Here is a 26,168-nt window from a genome sequence, read left to right as displayed (position 1 = left end):
TCTTTATCTCTCCCTCTCTTTCTCTCCTTCTCTTTATCTCTCCTTCTCTTTATCTCTCCCTCTCTTTATCTCTCCCTCTCTTTCTCTCCTTCTCTTTATCTCTCCCTCTCTTTATCTCTCCCTCTCTTTATCTCTCTCTCCCTCTCTTTCTTTCTTTCCCTCATCTCTCCAGCCACCAATTTCTCCACAATCTACTCCTGAAATACTCTCTGTGTGAGCCAAGCCTTTCAATTTAGATTTCAATTATCATGTTAGTTTTGTGATTAGACTTCTGTCCTCCAGGAATCAGACCTCTCTGCTCCTCTCTTTCCCCTCTTCCCCTGCAATCAGATCCCATCTGATGAATGGTGCATATAATTACGGAAGTTATTGAATATGCAGATCGCTGCTTACTCTTGGTGGGCTGTTCATAATGCATTAACTCTAACTGTATGAAACAAGGGTCCCCGGTAAAGAGCCACTTCAGTAATGAGAGAGGCCCAGTGTATGCCATTAGTCAGGGATAATAGCCGTTAGTAAGGGGCGAACTCCATTAAAAAACACACAGGCATATTATGATATGCCTTGTTTCTCCCTCTGTGTGTGTGTTGTGTGTGTGTGTGTGTGTGTGTGTGTGTGTGTGTGTGTGTGTGTGTGTGTGTGTGTGTGTGTGTGTGTGTGTGTGTGTGTGTGTGTGTGTGTGTGTGTGTGTGTGTGTGTGTGTGTGTGTGTGTGTGGGTGTGTGTGGGTGTTTGTGGGTGTTTGCGTGCGTCCGTGCGCACTGGCCTGATGCCAGAGACGCTGTAGCTGTTGGTCCCAGTTGTAACCAGCCAGAGCAAGACTGCTGCACTTCACTGTGGAGGCAGTGGACACAGCACAGCCACAGCATGGAGCTCTATCTACTGGCCAGCCACGTCAACACACAGACACACACAGCCAGGGCTCCCACTCTCCCACAGCATGGAGCTCTATCTACTGGCCAGCCACGTCAACACACAGACACACACAACCAGGGCTCCCACTCTCCCACAGCATGGAGCTCTATCTACTGGCCAGCCACGTCAACACACAGACACACACAGCCAGGGCAGCCACTCTCCCACAGCATGGAGCTCTATCTACTGGCCAGCCACGTCAACACACAGACACACACAGCCAGGGCTCCCACTCTCCCACAGCATGGAGCTCTATCTACTGGCCAGCCACGTCAACACACAGACACACACAGCCAGGGCTCCCACTCACCCACAGCATGGAGCTCTATCTACTGGCCAGCCACGTCAACACACAGACACACACAGCCAGGGCTCCCACTCTCCCACAGCATGGAGCTCTATCTACTGGCCAGCCACGTCAACACACAGACACACACAGCAAGGGCTCCCACTCTCCCACAGCATGGAGCTCTATCTACTGGCCATCCACGTCAACACACAGACACACACAGCCAGGGCTCCCACTCTCCCACACCATGGAGCTCTATCTACTGGCCAGCCACGTCAACACACAGACACACACAGCCAGGGCTCCCACTCACCCACAGAATGGTGCTCTATCTACTGGCCAGCCACGTCAACACACACACACACACAGCCAGGACTCCCACTCTCCCACAGCATGGAGCTCTATCTACTGGCCAGCCACGTCAACACACAGACAGACACAGCCAGGGCTCCCACTCTCCCACAGCATGGAGCTCTATCTACTGGCCAGCCACGTCAACACACAGACACACACAGCAAGGGCTCCCACTCTCCCACAGCATGGAGCTCTATCTACTGGCCAGCCACGTCAACACACAGATACACACAGCCAGGGCTCCCACTCACCCACAGCATGGAGCTCTATCTACTGGCCAGCCACGTCAACACACAGACACACACAGCCAGGGATCCCACTCTCCCACAGCATGGAGCTCTATCTACTGGCCAGCCACGTCAACACACAGACACACACAGCCAGGGCTCCCACTCACCCACAGCATGGAGCTCTATCTACTGGCCAGCTACGTCAACACACAGACACACACAGCAAGGGCTCCCACTCTCCCACAGCATGGAGCTCTATCTACTGGCCAGCCACGTCAACACACAGACAGACACAGCCAGGGCTCCCACTCTCCCACAGCATGGAGCTCTATCTACTGGCCAGCCACGTCAACACACAGACACACACAGCCAGGGATCCCACTCTCCCACAGCATGGAGCTCTATCTACTGGCCAGCCACGTCAACACACAGACACACACAGGCAGGGTGTTTATGAATCATTCAACATGAGGTATTTTCCCCCAGACTGGCAGGCCCACGGTCTTACTGTTTGTGACTGCCATGGTCTCACGCCCTGCCCTGCCATGATGCAATCACCGAGTGGCTCTGAGTGGAAGAGGGGAGAGACAGCTACTTCACAGGGACTGACTGACTGCCACATCGGAAAGGGGAAGTGGAACATTTTGACAGATTCAGAGAAAGCTTTTAGAGATGTCTCATCTCCAGACCCTCTGCTGTTACACAGGTAGTCAGAGACAGAAAGAGACAAACAGATCTAGCGAGACTCTCTGTTACGTGCCGAGTCTAGTGAAGTGATGGGCCAAACATGAGTCGGTCTTACTCTTATTCATTATTCAGGAGTTAGCGAACTCTCTGTTACGTGCCGAGTCTAGTGAAGTGATGGGCCAAACATGAGTCGGTCTTACTCTTATTCATTATTCAGGAGTTAGCGAACTCTCTGTTACGTGCCGAGTCTAGTGAAGTGATGGGCCAAACATGAGTCGGTCTTACTCCTATTCATTATTCAGGAGTTAGCGAACTCTCTCCTTAGCGAACTCTCTCCTTGCTTTGACGTTCATTTGTTTCTCACATTAAGCCCGAGGCAAAGCCGTTGTGATTTAGTGTTTGGCACCTGTTGTGTTTAATTCAGGAACACCATTCCTAAAAAACACAGACCCCCTTTATTTTTAGCTTGTGAGCTGTACCTGCCAGTTATAGCCGGCTGGCCTGTTCTTAGACTGACTGGCTGACTGGCTGGCTGGCTGACTGATGTCTTACAGGGATTTGTACATTACACTGCAGGAGCCCGGGAAGGCCCTTCCACAGAACAAAGATAAAGACACACATCCTCGTGCACCGCACACACACACAGTCACACATACACTCCTCATACGCAGCATTTCTACACATTCAGATACATAGTTACAGTACCATATACAGTTGAAGTCGGAAGTTTACATACACCTTAGCCAAATACATTTAAACTCAGTTTTTCCACAATTCCTGACATTTAACCCAAGTAAAAAGTCCATGTCTTAGGTCAGTTAGGATCACCACTTTATTATAAGAATGTGAAATGTCAGAATAATAGTAGAGAGAATGATTTATTTGAGCTTTTATTTCTTTAACTAACATTCCCAGTGGGTCAGAAGTTTACATACACTCAATTAGTATTTGGTAGCATTGCCTTTAAATGGTTTATCTTGGGTCAAATGATTCGGGTAGCCTTCCACAAGCTTCCCACAATAAGTTGGGTGAATTTTGACCCATTCCTCCTGACAGAGCTGGTGTAACTGAGTCACTCCTTGCTTGCACACGCCTTTTCAGTTCTGCCCACACATTTTCTAGAGGATTGAGGTCAGGGCTTTGTGATGGCCACTCCAATACCTGAACTTTATTGTCCTTAAGCCATTTTGCCACAACTTCGCAATTATGCTTGGGGTCATTGTCGATTTGGAAGACCCATTTGCGACCAAGCTTTAACTTCCTGACTGATGTCTTGGGATGTTGCTTCAATATTTCCACATAAGTGCACCAGTCCCACTTGCAGCAAAGCACCCCGTGGCGATGGTGTTCTTCGGCTTGCAAGCATCCCCCTTTTCCTCCTAACATAATGATGGTCATTATTGCCAAACAGTTCTATTTTTGTTTCATCAGACCAGAGGACATTTCTCCAAAAAGTACCATCTTTGTCCCCATGTGCAGTTGGAAACCATAGTCTGGCTTTTTTATGGCGGCTTTGGAACAGTGGCTTCTTCCTTGCTGAGTGGCCTTTCAGGTTATGTCGATATAGGACTTGTTTTACTGTGGATATAGATACTTTTGTACTTGTTTCCTCCAGCATCTTCACAAGGTCCTTTGCTGTTGTTCGGGGATTGATTTGCAGCTTTCACACCAACGTACGTTCATCTCTAGGAGACAGACCGCGTCTCCTTCCTGAGCGGTATGACGGCTGCGTGGTCCCATGGTGTTTATACTTGTGTACTATTGTTTGTACAGATAGACATGATGCCTTCAGGCATTTGGAAATTTCTCCCAATGATGAAACAGACTTGTGGACGTCTACAATTTCTTTTCTGAGGTCTTGGCTGATTTCTTTTGATTTTCCCATGATGTCAAGCAAAGACTCACCGAGTTTGAAGGTATGGCCTTGAAATACATCCACAGGTACACCTCCAATTGACTCAAATGATGTCAATTAGCCTACCAGAAGCTTCTAAAGCAATGACATAATTTTCTGGAATTTCCCAAGCTGTTTAAAGGCACAGTCAACTTAGTTTATGAAAACTTCTGACCCACTGGAATTGTGATACAGTGAATTATAAGTGAAATAATCTGTCTGTAAACAATTGTTGGAAAAATGACTTGTGTCATGCAAGATGTCCTAACCGACTTGCCAAAACTATAGTTTGTTAACAAATAATTTTTAGTTGTTTTAGTGACTCCAACCTAAGTGTATGTAAACTTTCGACTTCAACTGTATATATTTAACTACACAGTGTGAAGACAACGTGCATTTATAATAGACGAATGCAGTGGACAGATCAGTGCTTCCTCTCCTATTCATTGTGTCTGTACAAAGTTTAGGACAGCCTATGTCTCCTGACATGCGTTGGCTCCTCACTCTCCTGCAGTTCTATTGGTTTAAATGGCTTCCTGTTAAATATTTACCCTGACATGGTCTCTCCGCTGCACTCACTGTTGAGCTGACTGACACCCGTAGGACATTATGCTTTCATATCGCTCAATGCAATGTGTTTTTCATCATTTTTAAATGGCTGCACAACCATGAATATTGCGAGACCGTACAGGACAGTACCTGGAGAGGTCATTTTCATGGCTTTGTTCAGCCTGAGAACAGACAACTGAATAGTTGGTCAATGCTAACTGAATAGTTGTTAATGGTTTTACATATTAGAATATCTAAATTTACATTTAGATATCTAAATGTCTAATTTTGTGATAAGACACATTTCCTAATCACAGGACATTTTTAAAATTTTGTATAATCTGTGGAATGACCCACTCATTTCAAAATAATATAATCTATCCTTTTAATGTAAATAAATCTGTTGTCTTCAAAAAATATTTTCAAATTTACTCATAATATTTCTATATAGTTTTTAAGAAGAGACGACACAAACTGAGCCATCACTCCAGCTCTGGTATAAAGATAATTGATGAGCTCTAATAATGTATTCCAGTCCTCCTCATTTGTCTGTTTGTGGCCTGCAGGCTTGCTCATTACTACTGTCATAAACCTGGGAGAAACTCAGTGTACTCTCACACTGTACATACACACCCACACACACACTGTACACACACACTGATCACACACACTGTACGCACACACACACACACACACACACACACACACACACACACACACACACACACACACACACACACACACACACACACACACACACACACACACACACACACACACACACACACACACACACACACACACACACACACACACACACACACACGCACACACACACAGTGGCTTTTACTTTGGCATTGTGAAATCCAATCCATATTGAACCAGTGTGTCATGCAATTAATAATGCAGCGTATTTACAGTGTAGAGATCAACTGAGATGCCAACAGTATTTTCTCTCTCTGAACATCAGTCACTTCAGCGTTCTCTTAATACTGTCGATGTCTACTGGAATAGATAAAGAGAAATGCCATTCTAATGTCTATTACTGCATTGATTCCAGGCATTGACCAATAGAGAGTCCATAATGAACTCAGATTGAACTTGTGGTCCAGTCCAGTGTCCTGTCTACAGTACAGACAAAGAGAGAGGTGTGGTGTCAGAGGTCATGGCTGTGTCTGTATCTGTTTCTCTGTCACGGCTGACTGTGGTATTTAAGACTCAGAGACGGCTTTCACACACGGACCTGTGGCCACTGTAGCCGGCTCCATGTATATTATTAGGTTAATAGGGTTGTACATGTTTACACCAACTGTTATCTCAATGGCCGGGCAGACTTATAATGGTGTAATGGGCTTACTGACGGGCTTAAATAGCATGGTAGTGGCCCACTAACTCTCATACACACACTTTCACAATCACACCTATAGCTAGGCTAGAGTGACATGTCAGAGGAGAAACCGCTGTAGGGCGTGGGTTTGCAGCATGGTGTGGACTCTGCGTTTTCACCTCTCTCCTAACCAGTGTGTTGCGACAGACAGTCGACCTTTATCAAGTCCCAGCTATTGTTTGCAGATTGGTTGCACACGCCACAGGCTGTGAAAGACACATCTGCTACCTTGAGCCTAGTGAGAGAAGGACAGATAGAGGGCCGGGGTCGAGGGCCGGGGCGGAGGGCCGGGGGCGGAGGGCGGGGGCAGAGGGCGGGGGCGGAGGACAGGGGCGGAGGGCAGGGGCGGAGGGCCGGGGCGGAGGGCAGGGGCGGATGGCCGGGCGGAGGGCGGCGGCGGAGGGCGAGGGCGGAGGACAGGGGCGGAGGGCCGGGGCGGAGGGCGGAGGACAGGGGCGGAGGACAGGGGCGGAGGGCCGGGGCGGAGGGCGGAGGACAGGGGCGGAGGGCAGGGGCGGAGGGCTGGGGTGGAGTGGGCCACTAATCAGGGCGGGGGCGGAGGACAGGGGCGGAGGGCAGGGGCGGAGGGCGGCGGCGGAGGGCGGGGGCGGAGGACAGGGGTGGAGGGCAGGGGCGGAGGGCGGGGGCCGAGGGCGGCGGCGGAGGGCGGGAGCAGAGGGCGAGGGCGGGGGGAGGTGGGGGACTGGAGTCTTGTTATCCTCTCTTACAGCTCAGCTACAATCACTATCCACTATTTGTCCGGCCTTCATCAGATATTTGCCTTTTTCTGTTTGCTGCTTATTTTAGTCTATTTGAGTCAGATAGAGACAGTATTTCCAAAGACCACGGCCCTGTGTTCTGTTTTTGTTTGTTGCATAATATACTTTTACTGTGTCCCTCTCTCTCTCTGTGTGTTTTAGGATGTTGACTTTTCAGTTGATTTTGTCCCCCAGCTTTCCGTTTTCAGTAGCAAGTCTTTTAAACATTTGTTTGTAAGAGATATAGCCTTCATGCAGACTACTACATTTCCCTGTTAACCTCCATGGCACAGCTAGACACCAGAATGCTATTTTAGTGATGTTCCAAAAAATGTTTGAAATGTTGTTAGGAACTGCAACTTTGTGTCATGATGTGATGTCAGTCACAGTAGGGATTGTTGTTTGGTAATAAAGCAGTGTAAATTTGTGAAATGTTGAGTCAGTCTTTCAGACAACCCCCTTCAGACTTTAAAACCCCAGCTAAAAAAGCAGATTTGTTTCTATGTTTTTGATTGATTCACTGATTGAGATCTAAAGGGTGGTCGTGAACGTCCTGGGACAAAGGGCCTCTTTGTGTGGAGCGGGGCCGTCTGAAATGGAGGAGTAGTTTGAGATGACCAGATGATTTCCTACGGGTCCAGTGAGTGAGCCCCACCACAGTGTAGCGAGTCTGAGGCTGAGCCGGGCTGCGCTGAGCGTAATGAATGTGGTAGCAGGGAACCACAACAGAGCCGGGCAGAGGCTGCCTGGGAACCAGAGGGACGTGGCCACCGGCCAGGCACAGACACAAACCCCTGGCTCACACTTGTGGTTTTTTAAGAAAGCAATTTAGTTCATGATTTCATTCTGAATGCCTGTCATGATGCATGCGTGGTCTGCGTCTGCCAGGAAAGAAGAGAAACCTCTCCCACCAAGGTGTTAGTCAACATGACTGCCTCTGACTACCAGAAACTACCAGAGGCCTGGGGCTGTGATGGAGATAGTGAGAGGAGAAATAATGGCCCCATTTCCACATCAAAACCTGCTCACTGCTGACCAGGCAGAAAGGAGTCTTATTTGATGTTTTTGTAGGTAATAGATTGCAGTGAGTTTATCATTTGCGGTGATATTTATATTTCGACAGAGGCCTACCATGTCTTTTTATCTGGCATCTTGACAAATAGATGAATGCAGTGTGAGTTTGAGCGAAGTATCAGTGGTCAGACACATGGTTAACAGCCCACTGGTGAGACATTTTCTGTATCAGTCAGCGGCTAATCCTGTACAGAGCCTGTTCTCTCAGACTGCATATACTGCACATTTTTCTCTTCAACCATGTCTGTCAGCTCCCTGATTTTATTAGACTGTGTTTCCCATTCAGTTATAGTGGTTTTCTCCGTGCCGCTCTGTGAGTGAAGCATTGCTAAACAGGGGCTGTACATGTCTTCTGTGAACCAAATTTTGGGGCAATTACTCAGATCAGTGGCAGGTGGTTCTGGTTTGGCTCCTCGGATCTCGTTTCTCCTTGCAGCCTCTATTTCTCTGTATGGGCTGTCAGTCAGCAGGATAACTCTGAACCACCTCCAAACAGAGCCGGCTGCCAAGCATTCGTTTAGCCGCTCACTTTTATTCGGCCCTCCCGTCCGACCTGTCACAGCGTTACACACTGTTGACCATGCTTTCTATTCAACGAGGGCAAATGAATTGGTTTCAGTGGTTGAAATCGGCAATCAATGTCTGTGAGGTGTGGCCTGCCTGACCTCTATTCATCAGTTCCTTCTACATGGTCTCATCTGGGTGGAGCAAATGAACTACCCCTGTTTGGATTTTCCGATTGACGTGTCACATGAAACGTTGCAACTCTCAGAATATGGCCCTTTCCCTCCCTACGTAGCTCCCTCCCTTTATCCCAGGCATCAGTTTCTCAACCTCCCTCCGTCCTTCAGAGAACATACAAGGCACTAAGATAGAGAAAAACGTCCAGAGTGACAAAGGTGGACACATTTGTGTGCCTTGTTTGCGCGCCCAATGAATTCTTTCAATTCATGAGTGAGTGAGAGAAAAACAGAGAAAGAAAGAATGAAAGAAAAACAAATCCCCAAAGAATTAGGGGTGGGACTAACTGTAACTAATGAGCTGTTGTCCAGCCAATCCCTAGAATAGAGCCGCTTAATCAAAGCAGCGTTGAAGGTAATTTCCTCATTCCCATTTATGAGATGAGAATAAAAGAGAACAAAACTGCTATTCTTTTCATTAGACGCTGTACATTTTCCAATTTGAGTGACCAGCGCTGGCGAAGCGTCCTATTTTTGGAAAAGAAAAGAATCAGGATAGTTGTGGAGAAAGCAGGCCACTGTGTGCCGACATTCCAGATGTCCAAACGGCAGTTGTACCAACCAAACTTTTCTGGGCAATGGCTGCCAGTGATGACCTCATAAGGAGCAGGCCAAAGACTGAGGCCCACAGTTCTCCTGCCATGCAGAAGAATACCCCCCCCCCCCCCATCCTTTCATAATCCATTCTGTGTCTCCACTGTCCCTCTCTTTTTCTGTCCCCCTGCAAAATGACTCCTTCATAATTAGCCATTGTTCCTGCTCTTTTGGGGCGGCTCTCTGCGTTTTTTCAGGGGCCCCTTTTCTCTCCTCTCCCCCTTCTCTTCTCTCCTCCCTCTCTGTCCCCTATATACTCATTGTGTATCTCTAGGAACCTTGTGATGCCTGGCAGCCCCCCAGCCTACTTGTTTGGCACCCCCAGTCCTCTCCACAGCTCTGTGCACTGTGGACTGTGGGAGATGTTACACTTGGTTTGTTCAATCTGAACTCTTTGCTCTAAACTCTCAAGTGCATAGAAGTTATCTTTATAAATGACAGAAAGGACCTGGCCTGAATGGCGCTTTGTTGACTGTTTTCCTAAAAGGGCCCCCCACTATATTTCATCTGTCAGTCGCTTTTCTTTACTCCAACAATGCTTGATTGTTTCCATGAAAACTTCAGGTTCCACAGACAGGAGAATTCTGTATTATTATGTTCCTGCCAAATTCCGATCTCTGTTTTCCTTCCCCTGCGCTCACAAAGGGCTCATAACTTACTGTCAACTGGGAGGGGAGCCACAAAGCTCCACTGTTGCTCAGCGAATAGCCTGTGTTGGTTGATGGCTTGACTGGCTGTAAAGTTTGCTTAACTGCAGTGGCAGTGACAGAAGGCACTTTGGGAACTGCATCACCCAGAAGGCCCAGACCTCTACACGTTCAGAGAGAGAGAGAGAGGGAGCAGGGGATTGTGAGAGAGAGAGGGAGCGGTGGAGTGTAAGAGAGAGAGAGAGGGAGCGGGGGAGTGTAAGAGAGAGGGAGCGGGGGAGTGTAAGAGAGAGAGAGGGAGCGGGGGAGTGTAAGAGAGAGAGAGAGGGAGCGGGGAGTGTAAGAGAGAGAGAGAGAGGGAGCGGGGAGTGTAAGAGAGAGAGAGAGAGGGAGCGGGGGAGTGTAAGAGAGAGAGAGAGGAAGCGGGGGAGTGTAAGAGAGAGGGAGCGGGGGAGTGAAAGAGAGAGAGAGAAGGCGGGGGAGTGTAAGAGAGAGGGAGCTGGTGCTGTTCTTTATTGTGGGTGCTGCTCCTATGTGTACTGCTCCTGGCTGTCCTCTAGTTCTGTCCTCTAGTTCTGTCCTCTATTTTTGTTCTCTACTTCTCCTCCTCGTGGATGCCTTCTGAGACAGAGTACTGTGGAACAGATGGGAAAAGTAATGCACTGGACGCTTGGCCTGTCAGCGTGTGTTTGTGAGTGCGTGCTTGCATGCGTGTGTGTGTGTGAGAGAGAGAGAGAGAGAGAGAGAGCGAGAGTGTGTGTGTGTGTGTGTGTGTGTGAGAGAGAGAGAGTGAGTGAGTGAGAGTGTGTGTGTATCTGTGTGAGAGGAGAGAGTGTGAGTGTGTGTACCCCTCTGGCTCCTGGTGAACTGAGGAGGTGTTATGCCATCCAGCGCTGAAGTTGTCTCTCTTGGATCGGGAGGAAGAGGGCCAGTGGCGGAGGGGGCCATCGGTGGAGACGAGCGGCTCAGTTTGTAAGTGTGTGCTCCTCGACCCTCACTGGGTAGACAGACAGACAGACAGACAGACAGAGCCACTTCAGCGCTCTCACACCTGCATCAGCTTCTGTTGTCAGGCTCTGCCTAGCAGCTAGCAAGGGGGGGCAGGACACCAACCAGGCTGTCTAACTAATCCAGCTGCACAAGTGTTTAAAGTGAGACGGAAGACGGCTCCTCCAACAGGATATTATTGCAAATAATTTACTGTGCAAAGTAATTACGGATGCTATGCTCTATATCTAAAGTGTGCACTTGAGGAGGCTTGCTTAATTTGCTCTGGGTGGCTGTCTTTTTGAGTGTGGGTTTTAGACGGAGTAACAACGTTGGTTTCTAATAGAGAAAGCATCAGGAGAGTGAGTGAAGTGGGGATGAAGTGCTTGTGTAATTGAGTTGACTTTTTGAAGGGGGAAGGTCAACATTTATAGAGGAACAACTCTCTCCAGCTACGTTGTTAGGGTGTATGTATTTCCCCAGCCATTTGCAATATTTTTATATCATTACACATAATTACTTCGTCCACTTGAATTTTTCTCCTTGGATTACATTTTTATATTATTGTCTGAAATAGATATCATGGAAGTGAAATGTTCATTTGAACTTTTAATATGAACATCTCTCTCTCTCTGTCTCTCTCTCTCTGTCTCTCTCTCTCTGTCTGTCTCTCTCTCTGTCTCTCTCTCTGTCTCTCTCTCTCTCTCTCTCTCTCTCTCTCTCTCTCTCTCTCTCTGTCTCTCTCTCTCTCTGTCTCTCTCTCTCTGTCTGTCTCTCTCTCTGTCTCTCTCTCTGTCTCTCTCTCTCTCTCTCTCTCTCTCTCTCTCTCTCTCTCTCTCTCTCTCTCTCTCTCTCTCTCTCTCTCTCTCTCTCTCTCTCTCTCTCTCTCTCTCTCTCTCTATATATATATATATATATATATTTTAAAGCTACAATGTCTAGCAGAGCCATTTGTTTGTAGAATCCATAAAATCTAAATAATGTAAAACGATCTGATTATCATAAGTAAACTGTAAATATTGTAACTGTTTTAGAATTTACAGTAGGAAGTTCCTCACCATCGATTTTTCATTTACTGGGTCTCAAAGGTAGTGTTAGCTGCTGTGGTGTGTGTGTGTGTGCGTGTGCGTGTGCGTGTGTGTGTGTGTGTGTGTGTGTGTGTGTGTGTGTGTGTGTGTGTGTGTGTGTGTGTGTGTGTGTGTGTGTTCGTGTGTGTGTGTGTGTGTGTGTGTGTGTGTGTGTGTGTGTGTGTGTGTGTGTGTGTGTGTGTGTGTGTGTGTGTGTGTGTGTGTGTGTGTGTGTGTGTGTGTGTGTGTGTGTGTGTGTGTGTGTGTGTGTTTTACACAGAGAGGGAAGGAGAGCGGTAGAAGCTGAATCATTATTATATGTTTATGTATGGGGTGCCAGGCTCATCTACAACACAGTCACAATGGAAGGCGATCATTTAATTGTGCTAAACGGCAGTGAGTGTGTCAGTCATTTCCCAGCTGGGAGCTGTGAGGGAGCAACATGTTATTATGCCAGGTGAAGACCCTGTGGATCCCTGCTATGTCACCTGGGACAACATTGGGGGAATAGGAGGTTACAAAGACCTCTAGAAGAAGACATATTTTTTCCCCCTTTGTAAGTTGTGCAGCCAGTCTCAGGCTCATATGAGCCTGGCTCTATCCATCTGTAAAATATAGACAATATTGAGTGTCTATTGAAAGGAAATTCAAAAGATATTTTCAAATGTAAGGAAATATGGCCTTCAGTCCTCAAATCAGTTTTTTTTAATGTATTGTAGATTGCTTAAACTAAATTGAATACTAGAACTTATATGACCTCTTTCTCACTCCCACTATGTGTGTGAGCCCTGACTTGTGCTCTGGAGTAAAGCCTGTATCGTCTTTGTGTAGACAGTGATGCTCTGACCATGTTCTCACAGTGCCTTCAGCAGCATGGTGTGTAATGCATTTACATCTACAATGATATTTCATTAGGTGCACCAAATGGCTCTTGTGCTGGCCTGCGATAACGGCTCGTATTTATATTTGTAGTTTTCCATTGTTAGTATGATGTAATATTAATATTTGATATAATATTTATATCTCTTTGTTCCAGTCGATGTTGTCTAAAGACGTCATGCTTTTTAGATGTTCACCCAATTGTCAGTTTCTGTTGAAATGCCTTTGTTTTCAAATGACTTTAGATTTTCTTTAGAGAAAATCAAAAGATTCCATTAAGGAATATTTCTCCAAATCAATATCATTTATACCTTTTATTTTCTGCATTTGTGTGTGTGTGTGTGTGTGTGTGTGTGTGTGTGTGTGTGTGTGTGTGTGTGTGTGTGTGTGTGTGTGTGTGTGTGTGTGTGTGTGTGTGTGTGTGTGTGTGTGTGTGTGTGTGTGTGTGTGTGTGTGTGTGTGTGTGTGTGTGTATACCTGCACGTCGTTACCCATGGAAACCTGAAGCTCAGTCATAAAGCAGCCTCTTGCCATATCCAGCGTTCCCATCGTTATGTCTTCAAACAATGGTCCTCTTGTTTTAACAACTTATTTCCTTATTCCCCCACAAAGAAAATTGGTTATAATATATTAATAATAATAATATATGCCATTTAGCAGACGCTTTTATCCAAAGCGACTTACAGTCATGTGTGCATACATTCTACGTATGGGTGGTCCCGGGAATCGAACCCACTACCCTGGCGTTACAAGCGCCATGCTCTACCAACTGAGCTACAGAAGGACCTGAGGGTGTCTGAGGGTAAGGGGGCTAAGGGGGCTAATATTTTTCTGCTGAAGCGACCTGTGATTAAGGCTGAGAGGAGAGGGAAGAGGTGTGGGGGTTGTGGGGCGCGAGGCAGGCGATGGGCGAAGGGGGGGGGGCTGGTGTGGAGTTACTTATCACCATTGTCTATAAAAGGTCAGCAGTGTGAAAGAGCAGCGACAGCGGGCTGAAAGTCAGAGCTTGTTACGATAGAGGAGGAAATGCGATAGCCACAGACGCACGGCCCAGTCATAAGACCTAGGGTCCTCTAATGCTTAACCAATTAAACAGAGGTTGTCGCGTGATGAAACATTATCAGTGGCAACAATTCATGACTCAAAGCATTCCAGGCCATATGAGCCCTCACTCCTAATCCTTTAAATGTGGCCAGTATTGTCAGCTATTTAAAGACCCGTTCTCTATTTCACAGTTTCCTCTTTCTTTCCTCTGCAAAGTCACTGGGGTTTTGTCTGGGAGAAGGCAGGCAACATGTCATGCTCTTATTGATTAGTTTGGTTTGTTAGCTGTCCATTGTTATTGTGTAATCAAGCATGAGGGGAGACGGCTTGTCAAGAATTCACGCCAGAGAGGCTTCTTCAGTTTGCCATATTCTCACTGCTCAATGTACACAAAGGCAAATATTGGGCTTCATTACTAGAGAAACACATTACATTATTGATAAGGGTAAAGGAATAGCAACAGTGCAGAATGCAGTGTAGTTAGAATACAATGTATAAACGGATTGTTTTGTTGAGCCTTTTTATGAGTGTCTCACCAGAGCCTTGGATACTCTGTTATTGAATGTTTCACAATCACCACTGTCGACCTGGACCCCAGCTGCTCTCCTACTCTATGAAACACCTTATGTTTTATTGCTTCAGTCAAACAATTCTGGAATCAAACGCTCAGGTTGTGTACCATTATATCCCAGCATAGGCTTTGGGGACTATATAATGTACATATTGTTGCCCTCTGACATTTTCTGAGACTTATTGCAATATCCCTCCCTCTCTCTCCCTTCAATAATGAGAGCTGGTATTGTATAGGGCCTCTGAGAGGTTGGGGGGTGGGGCACCCTCGCTCTGTGCTCTCTTTAGCTGAGCGCAGCCCTCCCAGCTCTGCTAATAAATTATTAACCCACTGACAAATACTGTTACGGAGCCTGCCGCAGATCTGTTGCATTTTCTAACAAGATTGCTGTAGACACATGTTACAGGAGGATGGAGTCAGCCCTGTTCACTCTGTCTCTCTCACGCCTCAGCAGCTTGACTGATGGCTGGAGACCGGGGTAAAAGTGCCTGAGAGACTGAATATTTTAGTGGTAAAATAATACCACTTGATTTACTGTGTCATACAAAAGAAGTGCTTTGTTTCACTCTCGCACTCCATTGAAGACAGGAGCTTGTTGTGCTGGAGGCCCGGGCTTTTTGGATGCATGAATAAAAAATGTGGCGGAATCTCTTAACTCGAGCCCCCCCCCCCCTTCTCAAACCTCTCTCCACCCCCATCTTCCTCACAGCACACCATCACTCTCAACATGCAACAAGTTCTGAACTTTGCTCTGAATTTAGATGTTCAATTAACACTCTCAATTTCAAGACCATTTTCTATTTGATATTTGTATTTATTTTATTTCACCTTTATTTAACCAGGTAGGCCAGTTGAGAATTAGTTCACATATAATTACAGGAAACAATTTATTGTCTGATTAAAATTGAGAGCTGGGTCTCTCTAGATAAAACAGAAGACATCACAGGCCGGTCTGAGAGAGAGTGAGGTTCCTTCCCTCCCAGCACTACGGTACCTGACAGACTGGCCCTGTTGACACAGCTGCTGGGGCCTGGGTGATTAACATTGGCTGCCATCTTCCCATTTTCACCCTAACCAACACCAAAAATACTGATATATAACTACGTGCCTCTGTGTGTGTGTGTGGGTGTATGTGTGTGTGTGTGTTTAGGTGTGTGTGTGTTTAGGTGTGTGTGTGTGTGTGTGGGTGTATGTGTGTGTGTGTGTGTTTGGGCGTGTGTGTGTGTGTTTAGGTGTGTGTGTATGTGTGTGTATGTGTGTGTGTGTGTGTGTGTGTGTGTGTGTGTGTGTGTGTGTGTGTGTGTGTGTGTGTGTGTGTGTGTGTGTGTGTGTGTGTGTGTGTGTGTGTGTGTGTGTGTGTGTGTGTGTGTGTGTGTGTGTGTGGGTGGTGTGTGTGTGTGTGTGTGTGTGTGTGTGTGTGTGTGTGTGTGTGTGTGTGTGTGTGTGTGTGTGTGTGTGTGTGTGCGCGTGCGCGTGCGCGTGCGCGTGCGCGTGGGTTTGCCTGCCAGCCTGTTAGACTTGGATGTCCTAATACGTATATGTGTTTTCAACACTCTTTATTGTAATGCCTTGTGAAATACAGTAATGTGCTGGCTCTGAACTCAGTTAATGAACTGTACTTAACAGTGCACATTGAGAGTGCCAGTCTGCTCTGCTGTTCAGCGCTGTGTGTAGTAAAAGGATGGCACGGCTTCAAGTGAACTAGTCATTCTTTAGTGGAGCTGAGGCTGCTGAGCGCTGTCGGGCCTAACAGCGGCATGCGATGTGCACAATCCTCACGTACGGGGAGTGTGGAAGCACCTAGACTCTTGATCAGATTATTCTAACACCAAACTGTGTGTTAATCTCTCCCTGTGTCAAGTTTGTTTTGAGCCCTCTGTGAACCCCATGCCATTAATTTGGCAGAGTCTGGTGAGGTAAGGTGGAGTCTGTCTGTCTGTCTGTCTGTCTCATGGTCCTCCCAGCAGGCAACACAAGGACACGATCACACCACAGCCCTTGACCTAGAATACCAACCTCTCTGTCTCCTTCCTCCAGCCATAGCCTTGATAATTGGGTGGCTAAACCTCTGTCACAGTGACCCTGTGGAAGAGATGAGAATGGGACAGATTTCTCACACCCAGAGCTCCCCCTGTCTCTGCCTGTCTTCCCCTGCCCATCCCTGCCTCTCCCTGGCATAGAAGATGCTACAGCAGAGATGAGACCTAGACTTGAGGCTCACATGCTGTTTTCATTGTTAAATACCCAGCAGCTTAGATAGAGGCAGATCAGGGGTGTGGGGAAAAGAAAATGACCAGTAGATATGGACTGGCTCCTTTCCCCCACTTCAGATCAGTAGGAATGCATTATTATTATCTTATTAATACCAATTGTATAATTAGATTTTCTGGCACAGTATTCATTTCAGTAATTGTAGGTCACAGCATGAGGGTGGCGTTGTAATTGTAAGAAGAGGCTAAATTAGCTGTAAAATTCTATGAGGGGAAATGTTAAGCTACATAAAAAAATTAAACACTGTTAGCATTTGTTTTCGTTGCACCTGATATGTCAAGTACACTCTTCACTGTAATATTCATGAAAGTATGTGACAGATTTGTAAATTCTGTCTTCCACTGCCAGGATCTGATTTCCAAGCTGCTTAAGTAGGATTTATTGGCCTGGAGAAATAGTGTAGCACTGAAAAGTGAATCGTTTGCTAATTTGGAGAGTGGAAAGTAGAAAGGAAGCAGCTTGGGGTTGGTGTTGTGTTTGGTGGCAGGATCGTTCTGTCAACTGTTCAATTCAATCAATTAAGGCTCTTCTGCTAATTAAGAAGACAAGCACATTACTAAGACTCGTCATCTCCTTATAATTGTTTATCATAATCAAACAAAAGCGGTTTAAGGCATTATCTGAATTTGGAGCGATAGAGAATAGTGTTGTCATGTTTACCTTTATCTAGGGTCATTATTGACTGGGGCTTGACTGGGACACTATGTGGGGCTGTGTTAGAGCTTCAATGAGAGCATGTTATGTGGTATAGTAACCCTCTTAGCGGCCTAATCATTGGCTGGGTGGAGGGAGGGAGTGTTGGGCCTGGCCCAGACACAGGCACCGCTCCAGCCTCATCTCCACCATTTACATTAAACAAAGGATTAGGAGAAGCCCCATGGCCTGCTCTCACACCTCCTCAGCAGGCCACATGACCATTGATAGGATTTCTCCAACTTTGAGTCAAGTCCAACATTGTTTTTCTGGGCACCAACATGTGTAGGTTGATGTGAGGATGGTGAAACATCCAGCATACCTGTCGTAAATACAATTTGACATCAGCTGTTTTGTCGTCCCGGGGTCATAAAACTGTCAGACTTTTAACTATGAGGCTTTGCAGTTTTCTGACCGGTTGTCCTTTTCTCTTTCTCTCTTCCACAGCAGAATAATGTCTTCAAAGCAAGCCACCTCTCCGTTTGTCTCCGTCGCCGATGGGGAGGAAGCCATGAGTCAGGACCACCTGTCCTGGGATAAGGAGGAGAGTGCCGAGGCCCACGGGACGCCCCAGCTGCCCCTGCACAGCCTGCTCCACAGCAAGGGCTCCATGGACGAACTGCAGCCCCTCAGCAGTGTCCCTCCAGAGAGTGACTGGGACAGCATGGTGTCAGCCCAGCAGCGCATGGTGAGAGACACCACCCTGTAGACCAGTTAAAAAAATAAATAAAATAATATGCCATTTAGCAGACGCTTTTATCCAAAGCGACTTACAGTCATGTGTGCATACATTCTACGTATGGGTGGTCCCGGGGATCGAACCCACTACCCTGGCGTTACAAGCGCCATGCTCTACCAACTGAGCTACAGAAGGACCACAAGTAGACATATTGACTAGTAGACAAGTAGACAGTTGACTAGTAGACATATTACAACTGCTAAAAAATGCTAAAATAATATAAGTAGGAATGAGGAATCATTGATACATCTTGTAATTCCTAGAAAACATACATCCCAAAGAAAGAAGAGTAATATGTCTTAGCAGTTTTTTTGTGGATCTATCTGATACAGGGTCTATAGCTAGCTGCCTTACTGTTGTAATACTCAGTGTCTACTGTAATGACTCAGTGTACCATTCACTATTTACTGTAGGTGACATGCAAGCCTTCAGAGGGTACCGTATTATTGTCTCTGTACAACAGCGGTCTGTTTTCCAACGTTGTCATGGGTGAGGTAGATGAATTTTCCGTTGGTGACCTTCACCATTAATGACTTTCACCACTGTCTAGCCTCTGAGTATGAGTAAGCCTGACACACACACACACACACACACACACACACACACACACACAAAACTGTCTTGTCACTATGCCCTAGCAGAGAGGAATTTCTCCGACAAGGACACGGTCACAACAGAGCCCTCGGAACAATTTCAATGAAGACTTAAGACCATGCGTTCTGCCAAGCACTTGTCTTTGAAGTCTAAGCTCTCACGAGTGTCTTGAGATCCGCCCCACTCTAAAAGAAGAGGACAACAACGTATTGAGTTGCATTTTAACGTCACACGCAGATTTGATGAAACTATAAATAGGGAGACAATACAACAGTGGAACAAAGTCTCTGAGAGGGTATCTGTTCTAGAGGGCCTTCCAGGGCCCCTCAGCCCCCCAGCCGCCTGACTCCCTCACTAGAGGCTCTCTCTGGACCAGGATGCACTGGGGCCAAGATACAGGCTCAACAGCCACCCATTGTTCTGTGCTTGTAAAAGGGAATTCTTCACATGCCCAGCCCCTGCCTCCTCCTCCCAGCCACGGGTACTGTCTCTAATACTGTGAAGCCGTAGGGACCCTGGGACCCTCAGATAGGCAGCACCAAACCAACTATAATCAGCTACAGGTTATTATTAGGCTGAACAGACCCAACAGACATCAACAGTAAAATGTGTATTACACTACACAGCATCCCAATAAACATTCAATACCACAGTCTGATAAATTAAGACAGAACGGAATGATGCTACGCATCTTCTTCAGGCTGCATTATTTTTGTCATCAAAGAAACATCTCCCACAATATGTGTTGTTGTGTACATCTGCAGCAGGCCCCAGACAATCTGTGGAGCTGCTTTGATGTGTGCGGAGGAGAGAAGAGCAGAGGCACTTGTGGGCTGTAGCCGGGGAGGCAGGTGGCTGTTTGTGACAGACGGGCCTGCAGTAAAGAGACCCAGAGGGGCTCTGAAGTAGCCTTCCAGGGGCCACCGCTCCACACTGCAGTGGCTGCTGGGAGAGAGTCGCTGCCCCCCACTCCTCCTGCCCACCCACGTCCCACTCCCAGCCCCATCCCAGCCCCTTTGTCCCGACTTGTTTTCTAAGGATGCTGGGCGGTCTGGAGACACTGTTCTTGTCGTCCAGTATGTAAATGACAGTCAGGAGATTGCTCAGGTGGTCCGCTCTTCTGACAGGCTCTAATTGGATCACAGGGCCGTTAGTGATGAAGGTAATTAGAGCATTTGAAAGAATGTTTTGTGCATTGTCTCGTGTTACTCACTGCAATCACTCGACAGCCTCTTGATAGAATGAAAGGATCCGTATGAAAGTTCATTCTATTCATTTTGGATCTGAGGGAGGAAATGCTTGCATTTAGTTTGCATAATGTTAAATCCTTTTCAGTTGATCATTACTTCAATTATTATTATCGTATCCAGATATGAAAAACTAAAGTTTTTGCTGCCTTTTTATCTTGGGAAAAACCAGCCAATATATATATAACATCTGTTGTCACAATAAATCCTTTATTAGACATGAAAAACCTTTCCTATAAGGCAGCTGTAAAATGATCTTGTTCTGGTTGATTGTTCTGCGTTGAACAGAATATACAGCGAGTCATGGTGGAGGCCTTGTGAATTGAAGGGTTGTATCAAAGCTCTAGTCTGAGTAGAGTCTATCAGATGGATGGTGGTGTCAGGCTGTGGTTTCGTACTGAGGAGCGACATGAGGCCAAGGAAGGAGGACTAGAACATGGGGCCATGACAAGTCTGGAGGTTAATTATAAAAAGACGAACACAAATGTACTTCAAAGCTAGCAACATTCGTTTTCCCCACCATTGTCACATCACAGTTGGCTGTGGATTGCCATGGCCTTGGCCCTGCGTGACAATTAATTTTTACCATTAAATTGTAAACATTGAAATTGGAAAAGTGAAGTGTCGAGATCCCGTCAGCTCAAGTTGACTTGGTACAGATGGCACATGGGAGAGGGAGTGTGAGAGGGGAGAAGGAGGGATTGACAGAGAGAGAGAGAGAGAGAGAGGGGGGAGAGAGGCAGACGGTGAGAAGGCTGAAAGTGTTGCCTTTGCTGATTACCTGACTCCACTGCTGTGCCATGCGTCTGTGTGGGCTGTGCCCTGAACCTGCGCCAGCTGATTAACCCAGCGCCGCTCCACTCCCCACAAGCACCCTCCACTGGCCCTGGCACAACCACAGCCACCCCTGCATAATCACCCCCATCCTGCACGCCCTGTGCTGGGTGTAGACCTTGCCTCTCCACCCCGGGCCCTGGTACTGAACCGAACCACTTCTCTGACTCCTCTGCCTGTCTGAGGATATTAAGCTTGAATAAAAGATTGCAACAGGAATGCCCAGTGTACTGTACATCACTCCATGTTCTTTGGGAATATCAGCAGATCCAACCCACTTCTCAACATTCTACCTTCTTGATGTTCCTTTCTTCTTGGGTTGTTCACTTTCACCTTTATCTGTGTGTCCTTCAGTAGAATGGCTAAATCCTTTATCTGTGTGTCCTTCAGTAGAATGGCTAAATCCTTTATCTGTGTGTCCTTCAGTAGAATGGCTAAATCCTTTATCTGTGTGTCCTTCAGTAGAATGGCTAAATCCTTTATCTGTGTGTCCTTCAGTAGAATGGCTAAATCCTTTATCTGTGTGTCCTTCAGTAGAATGGCTAAATCCTGTATCTGTGTGTCCTTCAGTAGAATGGCTAACTCCTTTATCTGTGTGTCCTTCAGTAGAATGGCTAAATCCTTTATATGTGTGTCCTTCAGTAGAATGGCTAACTCCTTTATCTGTGTGTCCTTCAGTAGAATGGCTAAATCCTTTATCTGTGTGTCCTTCAGTAGAATGGCTAACTCCTTTATCTGTGTGTCCTTCAGTAGAATGGCTAAATCATTTATCTGTGTGTCCTTCAGTAGAATGGCTAACTCCTTTATCTGTGTGTCCTTCAGTAGAATGGCTAAATCCTGTATCTGTGTGTCCTTCAGTAGAATGGCTAACTCCTTTATCTGTGTGTCCTTCAGTAGAATGGCTAAATCCTTTATCTGTGTGTCCTTCAGTAGAATGGCTAACTCATTTATCTGTGTGTCCTTCAGTAGAATGGCTAAATCCTTTATCTGTGTGTCCTTCAGTAGAAAGGCTAACTCCTTTATCTGTGTGTCCTTCAGTAGAATGGCTAACTCCTTTATCTGTGTGTCCTTCAGTAGAATGGTTAAATCCTTTATGTGTGTGTCCTTCAGTAGAATGGCTAACTCCTTTATCTGTGTGTCCTTCAGTAGAATGGCTAAATCCTTTATCTGTGTGTCCTTCAGTAGAATGGCTAACTCCTTTATCTGTGTGTCCTTCAGTAGAATGGCTAAATCCTTTATCTGTGTGTCCTTCAGTAGAATGGCTAACTCCTTTATCTGTGTGTCCTTCAGTAGAATGGCTAAATCCTTTATCTGTGTGTCCTTCAGTAGAATGGCTAACTCCTTTATCTGTGTGTCCTTCAGTAGAATGGCTAAATCCTTTATCTGTGTGTCCTTCAGTAGAATGGCTAACTCCTTTATCTGTGTGTCCTTCAGTAGAATGGCTAAATCCTGTATCTGTGTGTCCTTCAGTAGAATGGCTAACTCCTTTATCTGTGTGTCCTTCAGTAGAATGGCTAAATCCTTTATCTGTGTGTCCTTCAGTAGAATGGCTAACTCATTTATCTGTGTGTCCTTCAGTAGAATGGCTAAATCCTTTATGTGTGTGTCCTTCAGTAGAATGGCTAACTCCTTTATCTGTGTGTCCTTCAGTAGAATGGCTAAATCCTTTATCTGTGTGTCCTTCAGTAGAATGGCTAACTCCTTTATGTGTGTGTCCTTCAGTAGAATGGCTAAATCCTTTATGTGTGTGTAATGTAAATGTTTTGTTGTTAAATGTCAGATCCGGCAGTGCTATACATGTCACACAGAGCAGATGTGAGAATACACAGAGGTAAAAGGGTTCAACTCTTGACAGCAGAATTACCTGTTGTCTCCTCACTCTCTGCAAGCCATAATTAAAACAGCCTTGTGTCTGAGAAGCCATGACCCAAGTTCTCTCTCTCTCTCTCTCTCTCTCTCTCTCTCTCTCTCTCTCTCTCTCTCTCTCTCTCTCTCTCTCTCTCTCTCTCTCTCTCTCTCTCTCTCTCTCTCTCTCTCTCTCTCTCTCTCTCTCATTCTCTTCCTGCTCATTTTCCATGGACAGAGAGCATCCAGCCATCAGTCTCAAACAGGACCCTTAGTTAAATACTAAACTACACACAGGTGGGACTGAAAAACAACAACAGCCTGAGACAGGACACAGATTTACGATGGCCCGCAGCACTCAGCTGAGAATACGCCTCCGCTCGAAAATGAACAAATTACACAGCACTCACCCCAACACAAATGTACACTCAAACGCAATTCAAGAAATTATAGTTGGGAGGTTTCTCTGTGTAGATTCTCCGGAGGTAAAGTAGTGCCTGAGCACACGCATACACTCACGCGCGCGCACACACACACACACACATGCACACACACACACGCACACACATTATGGCTATGCCCTCTGAAAGTGTCCCTCATCATTTCACTACACTATTTTCACTTGCCAGATATCATTTGATAGGAGCTGTTGTTGTATGAAAGCCAGAGAGGAGTCATTTGATATGGCCACATCGCCCTGGGCCACCAAAGAACTAGCAATCAATGCATTTGACTACATCAACTGTCAACAGACGATAAAACTCAGAGACAGAGAGAATACAAAGGGAAATACTAATGATTAAATCCACCCTCCTTTCTCTTTCCCCATCCCCTCCCAACTGCTGTTTTCTTACAGGAATCTGACAGCAATAAAGTATGTTCCCTGTACTCCTTCCGGAATAACTCAACCTCCCCACACAAGCCTGAGGAGGGGGCCCGGGAGCGCGGCGACCTGCTGAGCGGATCTGCATTCGGAACGCCGGAGCGCCGCAAAGGAAGCCTGGCCGATGTGGTGGACACACTGAAGCAGAAGAAGCTGGAGGAGATGACAAAGTCAGAGCAAGATGGTAGGACACTAAGTACCTGTGTGTATGCTTACATATATGTGTGTGAGGGAGTGTGTATGAATGCTTCCTTTTTCAAATGGCTTCAAACTTTTCCTCTCCCTCCCTCTATCTTTCTCTATCATTTTAGTTTTTCCTTTGCCACTCACTCTCTCTCTCTTTTAATTAGACACACACACACACACACACACACACACACACACACACACACACACACACACACACACACACACACACACACACACACACACACACACACACACACACACACACACACACACACACACACACACACATACACACACACACACACACACACACACACACACACACACACACACACACACACACACACACACACACACACACACACACACACACACACACACACACACACACCCAGACACACACACACACACACACACACACACACACACACACACACACACACACACACACACACACACACACACACACACACACACACACACACACACACACACACACACACACACACACACACACACACACACACACACACACACACACACACACACACACCCAGACATACACAGACAGAGGCAGGGAGGACTGACGTGACTGTGTTTCCAGTTTGTTCTGAACCCTTTCCACAGTGACAAAGAGTGGGTGGCACTACACCTCAGCTTAAGTGTGGTCTCCCCCCACTGCCAAGGCAAACTGTCAGGCCGTAAAACACATGCCACTGACCTGATGCCAGGAACATTACCTTTATATTCTTCAACACAGAAAGCTCTTCACTAAGGGACGCATTCATCAGTCAAAGAAAACTGCACCTACAGACAAAATGAGTCCAGGCTATTACAGTTTTTTACAATCACTTTGGCACTAATTTCGGAACCTTGATGTAATTTTTCAAAACTCTAGACACAAAACTCACAACCAATGATTAAAATACACATTTTTCAAAAATAACACTTTTTCCAATTGCTTGGATACAATACACATAAAGCTAAGATCATTTGTTCATTTAACTAAAATCACCTGTTCAAAATGACACAACTTAACATCAAAGTATTACCATTTCAAAATGCAATTCACACATTACATCTGAGATGACTGTCTATTCAGTTCATTACAATGATCTAACTATCAGTTGATACAACTGCTCAAAATGATATGTAACTGTTGCATTACTCTTAATGCATAGTTTTATGGAAACTGACAAACAATGTTCCATGTTTAGATCATGAAGGTTTCAGGATAACGAGATCCATTGACACCAATTACCGTGGAACATGAACCAATTGGACGACATTATCTATGTCTGTAATATTTCATCATCATTCCTTAACAGACACTGTTTCCATGGTCCCATGTACCACTTTTCCAGACCATGTTTTCAGATTTGACATTACTGTTCACTCACCGGCCGCTTTATTAGGTACACCTATCTAGTACCGGGTAGGACCCCCTTTTGCCTCCACAACAGCCTGAATTATTCATGGTGTTGTATGTTAAGAGATGCCATTCTGCACACCACTGTTTTAAACAGCTGGTATTTGAGCATTTGTGGCCTTTCTGTTAGGTTGAATGAGTCTGGACATTCTCCTCTGACCTCTGACCTCTCTCATTAACAAGGTGTTTTTCCCACAGAACTGCCGCTCACTGAATGTGTTTTGTTTATCGCTCCATTCTCTGTAAACTCTAGAGGCTGTAGTGCGTAAAAATCCCAGGAAGGCAGCTGTTTCTGAGATTTTGGAATCACCATGTGTGGCATCAACAATCATACCACGGTCAAAGTTGCTTAGATTACTCATCTTGCCCGTTCTAATGTTTGGTCGAACAACATCTAAATCTCTCTACTCTATATACTCTATGTATTGAGTTGCAGGCAGCCACATGATTCGCTGTTCAAATGTAACCTTCCTTGTTGGGCTAAATAAGGTCTGTAGAGCTGATGGCATGACCTATGTCATTGTGTGGGATAATGTCAGGTTCCACCATGCTCAAATGGTGCAAGCATGGTTTCAGGCCCATCCACAATTAACCACCCTGTACTTACCCCCGTACTCTCCTTTCTTAAAACCCGATTGAGGAATTTTTTTTCACATGGAGGTGGAAGGTATATGATAGGCACCCTCACGAACAAGCCACCCTTCTCCAGGCCATGGATGCAATGACATCACTGCAGACTAGTGTCAGGCCTGGATTCGCCCTGCCGAAGATTCTTCCCA

General features: G+C 46.1%; 1 protein-coding gene across 4 annotated transcripts in view; it reads left to right on the top strand.

Annotated features, from left to right (window-relative positions):
• Positions 1 to 10,634: 10,634 nt before the first annotated feature.
• The window catches only part of sox6 (SRY-box transcription factor 6), a 144,478-nt gene continuing 128,944 nt past the window's right edge, over positions 10,635 to 26,168 (top strand). For 3 of the 4 annotated variants that reach the window (XM_046345737.1, XM_046345736.1, XM_046345735.1), the window contains exons 1-3: positions 10,636 to 11,089; positions 18,077 to 18,317; positions 23,745 to 23,955. In XM_046345737.1, the coding sequence (XP_046201693.1) occupies positions 10,998 to 11,089; positions 18,077 to 18,317; positions 23,745 to 23,955 (544 nt within the window). In that variant the 5' untranslated portion in view covers positions 10,636 to 10,997. Of the gene's footprint in view, positions 11,090 to 18,076; positions 18,318 to 23,744; positions 23,956 to 26,168 lie in introns of all 4 variants that reach the window. The other variant, XM_046345734.1, reaches the window with a different exon arrangement.

The sequence above is a fragment of the Oncorhynchus gorbuscha genome, linkage group LG04 (genome assembly GCF_021184085.1).
Source record: "Oncorhynchus gorbuscha isolate QuinsamMale2020 ecotype Even-year linkage group LG04, OgorEven_v1.0, whole genome shotgun sequence".
In the NCBI taxonomy this organism is placed as follows: Eukaryota; Metazoa; Chordata; class Actinopteri; order Salmoniformes; family Salmonidae; genus Oncorhynchus; species Oncorhynchus gorbuscha.
The sequence above is the reverse complement of the archived record's forward strand: the minus strand, read 5'-3'. Positions and strand labels throughout refer to the sequence as shown.